Source organism: Chanodichthys erythropterus, chromosome 14 (genome assembly GCF_024489055.1).
Source record: "Chanodichthys erythropterus isolate Z2021 chromosome 14, ASM2448905v1, whole genome shotgun sequence".
Classification (NCBI taxonomy): Eukaryota; Metazoa; Chordata; class Actinopteri; order Cypriniformes; family Xenocyprididae; genus Chanodichthys; species Chanodichthys erythropterus.
In genome coordinates, this window is record NC_090234.1 from 39,982,849 (window position 1) to 39,991,610 (window position 8,762).

The following is an 8,762-nucleotide window of genomic DNA, read 5'->3' on the forward strand; positions in this document are numbered from 1 at the left end:
ATGGACTGAGAAATATGGCGTCGCACAGGGGAGACAGAACGAAAAACCTCACATCAAATGCTGGAGATGTTTCCAAAGTCGACCTTCTGCTTCACCCAGAGCTCCTTTCTCAAGAGTTCATTCAGCTCATGTTACATGAGGTGAGATTCGGAGCAACATGAAACCAGTCGGGTTACTGTAAGCTACATCGCATAACGTGCATGTTCCTTATACTAAAATAGTATTAATAGTTTGGTTATTTTTGGTCAGTTCAGGCTTTTCTGTATAGTATACATTTATCAGATATTAAATATACCTAAAATCTGTAGTACGAATAAATGAACATTCACTGAACAGCAGCAAACGAATCACGCCTGTGTTGTGTTTTAGAGGAAGATAGCAGTGGGTAATCATGAGGACCGTGACCAACTGACAGGTCTGTACCTGCGGCATGTCCTTCCTCTCCCGCAGAGAGATCTGCCCAGCAGCCGCTGGGGGAAGAGGATGGAGAGGAGCAGCGCGCGGCAGAGCTGCACGAGCGCGCACAGGTAAACTCTCACACAGGTTATGATGCTGAGCTTAGATTACAGCCCGGAAAGTACTGCGTAATTACAAAGAATTTACAGCGTAACTTTCGATAATTATAGTGTAACTATACAGTAAGTACGTGTAAGTATAGGGGAACAATATGTAAAGTATTGGGAATAAAGGGGTAACAGCCAGGAAAATAACTAATTATTTATACTGTAAGTATTTTAGAACTAAGGGGTACTTATACTATTATGATAGACAACAATCTTGCATTTGGGAGCAATTTAGCGAGAAAGTGCACTGATTAAGTTGCTTCAAGGCAAGTAGAAAGAACTATTGCAATCTTTTTTAATACATGGGGAAATATGCATTTGTTTCATGTAGTTACAGGGTAAGTATGATTTCACGGGCTGTAAATTAAAGTGGAGCTTGTTACCCACTTATTTACATTACATTACATTTATGCATTTGGCAGATGCTTTTATCCAAAGCAACTTACATTGCATTATACGAAAATAATGTCATTTATTAGACGTCGCCTTTGGCTTGCTTAGTTGGGGACACTTGACATTTAACTTGACATTTGATATTCAACAGTGCTTTGATCTGCCTGCATTGACACTATTCTTTTAGAGCTGCTGTGCAGGCAAAATTATATACCAGTTATCAATTTAAAGCTGCTTTGACACAATTTGCATTGTAAAAAGCACTATATAAATAAAGGTGACTTGACTTATTACTCACCCTCATGCCGTTCCACACCCGTAAGACCTTCGTTCATCTTCGGAACATAAATTAAGTCATTTTTGTTGAAATCGGATGGCTCAGTGAGGCCTCCAGCAATGACATTTCCTCTCTCAAGATCCATTAATGTACTAAAAACATATTTAAATTGGTTCATGTGAGTACAGTGGTTCAATATTAATATTATAAAGCGACGAGAATATTTTGATGCGCGAAAAAAACAAAATAACGACTTATTTAGGGATAGCCGATTTCAAAACACTGCTTCAGGAAGCTTCGGAGCATAATGAATCTTTTGTGTCGAATCAGCGGTTGGAGCGCCAAAGTCACGTGATTTCAGCCGTTTGGCGGTTTGACACGCGATCCGAATCATGTTTCGACACAAACGATTCATGAAGCTTAATGAAGCAGTGTTTTGAAATCAGCTATCCCTAAATAAGTCATTATTTTGTTTTTTTTTGGCGCACCAAAAATATTCTCATCGCTTTATAATATTAATATTGAACCACTGTATTCACATGAACTGATTTAAATGTTTTTAGTACATTAATGGATCTTGAGAGAGGAAATGTCATTGCTGGCTATGCAGGCTTCACTGTGCCATCGGATTTAATCAAAAATACCTTAATTTATGTTCCGAAGATGAACGAAGGTCTTACGGGTGTGGAACGGCATGAGGGTGAGTAATTAATGACATTATTTTCATTTTTGGGTGAACTAACCCTTTAACATTAGTTAATACACTGTGAGGTAACATGAACAAACAATGTGTTTTTTATTAACCAACATTAACAAAGATTAACAAATACAGTAACAAATGTATTAGTTCATGGTTAGTTAATACATTAACGTTTAACTAATGAACCTTATTGTAAAGTGTTACCGTTTAAGTCCCGCCCTACAGTTTTTCTTGCTCGAGAAGCTGTTTCACATGAATATACACTACAATGGGGAAGGAAAGACTATCACAACTTTTTCAAATCTCACTGTCGCCTGTGTTCAGATTCAAAAGTGCTTCACACCAGGTTTGATGACTTTTGATGGCAAAACTTGTTGTTCATTGTGTTTTAACTAAATTTAATACAAACTCTTAATATGTGGAATAAAAAACAAATTGCGAGCACCAGCAGAAGGGAAGTTTTTTTTTTTTTTTTTTGAATAAGAATAATACAAATTTTGTTCTGTTCACAGAAAGTAGTCATAAGGCTGTTATGTAACTGCATGAAAATTTCCAAAGTGTTTTCTCTTATAATATAACTGTTTTATTTCAGTTCAAGCACTGATAGTGGCAGGAAAAGGCCGTTGATTGTCTTTGACGGCAGCTCTACTAAAACTGGCAGTGTGAAGCTGAAGAAACCTGATACTTCAGCAGCACCTGTCGCCACAGACCGAATAAAGCCCCCAGTTTCCAGTATCAGTCTCACAAACCCCATACGCAAGCTCTCTGGGACCTCTACAAACTGCTCTTCCTCAAATTCCTCTAACAGGACCCCAGTGTCATCGCCGGGGGCCAGTCCCAAAAGCCCCTGTAATCACTCGAACACTGCCAACTCCTCGCCACATTCAAACAATACAACGTCTAAGCTAAAGCGCACGTCCCCCAGCGATGGAGAACATGACACTGCTGTGAGTATGACACTAACACCATGGAAATCTGTTTATTTTCCTTGATAGGTGTGAGAGTTTTGTCAGTAAATGTGAATTTAAATTTTCTGATTAATTTCATTTTTTTTTTCCATGGCAGAAGGACATTAAGTCACCTGATGCAAAGAAAAAGATTCAACATATCACATGGCCATAATATCTGATGTCATCAAGGACAGATGAATAACGCCATTGACATCATCTGCTGGGTCTCTGTGTTGGCCAAGAAAGACACTCATGATGAGACAAGATTGGTTCTTATCACGCCTCAAGTTGTCACTCTCACCCTTACTTACCAGCCTCAGGAAAAGTGACTTGTGCAGTGTGACCCTCCAGTTCATTTCACAACCAGGAAATGCTTTGGCTTTAGGCTTGGTGTAGTGGTGAAGGAACTGACACATTCCTAGCAGTTTTATGTTGGACTGATAAGAGTTTCCCTTTAGAAATCTTTCTTGCAATTAATAAACTTTTCAGTGCATGTGAATCATGTTGACAAATCAAACCCACCTAGAGGAAATAGATGGACATGCTCTTGATGTGTTTTAGAGATGTCTGCTGTGTTTTACTGACATAGGAATATACTGAAGAAATCACTCCTTTCTCCAATAAAGTGTTTGCAAGTTTATCTGTGATTTGGATCGGAATAGGCCCTTCCAAGTGGTTTGGCCAATGTCAGGTAAATCCCTTGACAGTTTTGTATTTATAGCCCCCATAATGCAGTTGTGATGTGTGTTGCATCATTCACTATGTATTTAAGTAAGAAAGCAAAGTGAAGGGTGTTTCACATGTCAGTGTTTTAGTGAAGGTTTTTCTAGGCATTATGAATTGAGTTTTTATTGAACTGCATGGAATGTTTCTCACTGACAACCAGCCTGATGAAATAAACAGCTGAGATGATTGATCATGGTGTTTGTGGTTCTTTTTTGAAGTTTATTAATACTTAAGTTAAACTTAAAGAGTTAGTTCACCCAAAAATGAAAATTCTGTCATTTATTACTTACCCTCATGTCGTTCCACACCCGTAAGACCTTCATTCGGAACACACATTAAAGGATTAGTTCACTTTTAAATAAACTTTTCCTGATAATTTACTCACCCCCATGTCGTCCAAGATGTTCATGTCTTTCTTTCTTCAGTCGAAAAGAAATTAAAGTTTTTGATGAAAACATTCCAGGATTTTTCTCCTTATAGCAGACTTGAATGGGCACCAAACGATTGAAGGTCAAAATTAGTTTCAGTGCAGCTTCAAATTGTTCAACACGATCCCAGATGAGAAATAATGGTCTTATCTAGTGAAACCATCACTCATTTTCTGAAAAAAATAGAAAATTATATACGTTTTACCTTAAATGCTCATCTTGAACTAGCTCTCTTCTTCTTCTCGTCTATTAGAATTCCAGCAGTGTAGACACTGCTAAGTGTATTACTGCCATCCACAGGTCAAAGTTTGAACAAATTTTTATATGCAATATGCTAGTTCAATAGTATATAACAATTAGTTCAAACTTTGACCTGTGGAGGGCAGTAATAGAACAATTTGAAGCTGCAGTGAAACTAATTTTGACCTTCAATCGTTTGGTGCCCATTCAAGTCCACTATAAGGAGAAAAATCCTGGAATGTTTTCATCAAAAACTTTAATTTCTTTTCGACTGAAGAAAGAAAGACATGGACATCTTGGATGACATGGGGGTGAGTAAATTATCAGGAAAAGTTTATTTAAAAGTGAACTAATCCTTTAAGATATTTTAGTTGAAATCCGATAGCTCCGTGAGGCCTCCATAGGGAGCAATGTCACTTCCTCTGTCAAGATCCATAAAGGTACTAAAACACATCTAAATCAGTTCTTGTGCGTACAGTGATTCAATATTAATATTATAAAGCAACGGGAATATTTTTGGTGCGCCAAAAAAAACCCAAAATAACGATTTATTTAGTGATGGCCGATTTCAAAACACTGCTTCAGGAAGCTTCGGAGCATAATGAATCAGTGTGTCGAATCTGCAGTTCGGCGCGCCAAAGTCATGTAATTTCAGCAGTTTGGTGGTTTGACTCGCGATCCGATTCATGATTCGATATTCGATACACTGATTCATTTGTGCTCCGAATCTTCACTCCGAAACACACTGCTTGTGTTTTGAAATCAGCCATCACTATATAAGTCGTTATTTTGTTTTTTTTGGCACACCAAAAATATTCTCATCACTTTATAATATTAATATTGAACCACTGTACTCACATGAACCGATTTAAATATGTTTTTAGTACCTTTATGGATCTTGACAGAGGAAGTGACATTTCTCTCTATGGAGGACTCACTGAACCATCGGTCTTCAACAAATATATTTGTGTTCCAAAGATTAACGAAGGCTTATGGGTGTAGAACAACATGAGGGTGAGTAATAAATGACAGAATTTTCATTTTTGGGTGAACTAACCCTTTAAGTACACTGCGGTAGTCTATAAAATAAAAGTTCATTTATTAACTATATATGATGATTTAATTTCATTCCATTCATACTTCTTTGTTATACAGGTACACTACTGTTGAAAGTTGGGGTCTGTATATTTTTATTTGGTCAAAAATATGTGAAATATTACAATTTAAAATAACATTTAAAGGGGTTGTTCATTAGGATTTCACTTTTTTAACTTTAGTTAGTGTGCAATGTTGCTGTTTGAGCTTAAACAACATCTGCAAAGTGATGACGCTCAAAGTTCAATACAAAGGAAGATATTTTCTTTTACAGAAATCACTTTATAAGGACTACAACAAACAGCTGGTAGGGACTACAACTACAACAAGCTTCTTCCCGGGTTGTTGACATCACAAACCCAAAAGAGAAGAGTTGTTGTAGTAGAGCAGGGGTGTCAAACTTAGGTCCTGGAGGGCCAGAGTTTAGCTCTAACCCTAATTAACCCACCTGAAGCAGCTAATCAAGGTCTTCACGATTACAAGAAACTTCCAGGCTGGTTGGAGCAAAACTCTGCAGGACAGTAGCCCTCCAGGAGAGAAGTTTGACACGTGTAGTAGAGTGTTTTTGCCATGCCGTCATTTTACACTGGACTGCTTCACAAATGAGGGTCAATTCGACACTGGTTTTGTACAAAAGATTAACATGACGGCACATGCTAGTCGATGAGTTGAATCAACTCCACAGCAACTACATACATTTATTCACTAACCATTCAGAAATGTCCAGATGCATTTTAAAAGTTGTAACTTCTTCCTGAGTCTCTCCATCAGTGTCTGACTCCGGTTTGAACAATGTAAGGCTGAACATCGTTACTGACAATCGTCATTTTGGCTGCGTGAGATTCTCCAGCTTTGTTGTTGTTGAGAAACTGAAAGCTCCACCCTCTTTTGGAAAGCAGCGGGAGCAGCAGCTCATTTGCATTTAAAGGGACACACACAAAAACTTTGTTTTACTCAAATTAGGGTGATGCAAAAATGAGTACACCCCACTGAATGTCTCTGGAGCAAAGCTAAATTTTAGACTACAAATGTCTAATTTAACAAGAATTCAACCACAGGTGAGTCTAATTATTCATTACACAGGTGTCCAGCAGACAGTTGACTATAAAAGGGTGTTAAAACCCCTTCCCATTTCATGCTGTCAGCAATGGCACCACATGGAAGAGAAATGTCACAAGACATGAGAAAGAAAATAATTTCTTTACACCAGAAAGCTGAAGGCTACAAGAAGATCAGCAAAGCTTTACTTATCAGTCAGAATACTGTAGCAGAAAAGATGGAACTGTACCCATCTCACAGAGACGTCCAGGTCGTCCACGGAAGTTAACACCTCGACAGGAGCGTCTTCTGATGAGAAAGGTTGAAGAAAATCAGCATGCAAGTTCACTGCAGTTATCTAAATAAACATTTGTTTTTATTATTATCTATGTTGAAAACAGTTTATATTTTTGTGGAAACCATTATACTTTTTTCTGGATTTTTTGGATGAATATGAAGTTTAAAATAACAGCATTTATTTGAAATAAAAAAATTTTTTTTTTAATATTATAAATGTCTTTACTGTCACTTTTGATCAATTTAAAGGTGCCCTAAATTCAAAAATTGAATTTATCTTGGCATAGTTAAATAACAAGAGTTCAGTACATGGAAATGACATACAGTGAGTCTCAAACTCCATTTTTTCCTCCTTCTTATGTAAATCTCATTTGTTTAAAAGACCTCTGAAGAACAGGCGAATCTCAACATGACACCGACTGTTACGTAACAGTCGGGATCATTAATATGTACGCCCCCAATATTTGCATATGCCAGCCCATGTTCAAGGCATTACACAAGGGCAGCCAGTATTAACGTCTGGATCTGTGCACAGCTGAATCATCAGACTAGGTAAGCAAGCAAGAACAATAGCGAAAAATGGCAGATGAAGCAATAATAACTGACATGATCCATGATATCATGATATTTTTAGTGATATTTGTAAATTGTCTTTCTAAATGTTTCGTTAGCATGTTGCTAATGTACTGTTAAATGTGGTTAAAGTTACCATCGTTTCTTACTGTATTCACGGAGACAAGACTGTCATTATGTTCATTTTTTAAACACTTGCAGTCTGTATAATTCATAAACACAACTTCATTCTTTATAAATCTCTCCAACAGTGTGTAATGTTATCTTTAGCCACGGAGCATAGCCTCAAACTCATTCAGATTCAAATGTAAACATCCAAATAAATACCGTACTTACGCGATTAGACATGCTGCATGACGAACACTTTGTAAAGATCCATTTTGAGGGTTATATAAGTCAAAAGTGTGAACTTTGTTTATGTTGTTTAAGGCAAGCACGAGCTCTTGGGGCGTGGAGCACGAGATTTAAAGGGGCCGCGTACCCTGAATCGGCGCATTTATAATGATAGGCAGTTAAAAAAATTAATAATAAAAAAAAAAAAACTATGGGGTATTTTGAGCTGAAACTTCACAGACACAATCAGGGGACACTTAAGACTGATATTACATCTTTTGAAAACATGTTCTTCGGCACCTTTAATGCGGCCTTGCTAAGTAAAAGTTTTAGTTTCCTTTTGAATGGGAACTCGCGCTGCATCCCCCAGAGGGCGCTGTGGGAAGGGAACCATGGTTTTACATGAGTAACCTGAGAAGTTTCTTTAAATAAATCTTACTGTCTCCAAACTTTTGAATCATGGTATAATTTCGAATGACAATTACATTCAAATTAATTTTTAATTTTTAACGAATTTAATATAAAATATATTCTGATTCTGAGTGGTGCACAGTCCTAGTTATTCTAGATCCAGGCTTAGGCAGAAGGAAACAATGACTATGGAGACAGCAATGGTTAAAATGTCCTTTTCACCATTGTCTCGTTCTTTGTAGTTTATCTACAGTCAGAGATCAGAGAACTTTACTTTGTTCTTTCACTCTTGTCAGCACACACTCGCTCGATCAGCTCACTCATTCTCTCACTCATCACTACGGTGCAGACATTGAAAGCTTAACTTATCTCCTTCCCACTGTTTGAGAGTTTTCCTGAATTCCTATAAACAAATCCCACCATTACAAAATGCACTACCTGTCAAAAGTTTGTACAAGTCTTCTTATGTTTTTACTTTTATTCTAAGATGCTAAAAATAGTGATGTCATCAGAACTATAAAAGGATACAAATGTATGAATTATTGGCTTCTGGATCACCCTTTTCTAGGTTCCAGCTGTACTCTTTCTGGACATTTACTCATGAGGTGCACCCTGGGATGCTTTTACACTGCTTTTATATTAAAAATTGAAAGAGTTTCCATGTATACTGGACACTAGGTTGACTGCATTTCCTTCACAATCTACTCAAACTCCAAGAAATTCATACCTAGACAATTT

General features: G+C 37.2%; 1 protein-coding gene across 1 annotated transcript; it reads left to right on the forward strand.

Moving 5' to 3' along the window:
• On the forward strand, positions 1-3,799 carry c14h2orf49 (chromosome 14 C2orf49 homolog). The gene is made up of 4 exons (XM_067409674.1): positions 1-140; positions 370-527; positions 2,526-2,880; positions 2,999-3,799. The coding sequence occupies exons 1-4, from the start codon at positions 15-17 to the stop codon at positions 3,053-3,055; spliced, it is 696 nt and encodes a 231-aa protein (XP_067265775.1). The 5' UTR covers positions 1-14; the 3' UTR covers positions 3,056-3,799.
• The last annotated feature ends 4,963 nt before the right edge of the window (positions 3,800-8,762 follow it).

Excerpts from the sequence above, each read along its gene's own strand:
- c14h2orf49 (XM_067409674.1), top strand. The coding sequence starts at position 15 with ATGGCGTCGCACAGGGGAGACAGAACGAAAAACCTCACATCAAATGCT. Across the intron at positions 141-369 it reads TTCAGCTCATGTTACATGAG|AGGAAGATAGCAGTGGGTAA; the intron begins GTGAGATTCGGA and ends GTTGTGTTTTAG. Across the intron at positions 528-2,525 it reads AGCTGCACGAGCGCGCACAG|TTCAAGCACTGATAGTGGCA; the intron begins GTAAACTCTCAC and ends GTTTTATTTCAG.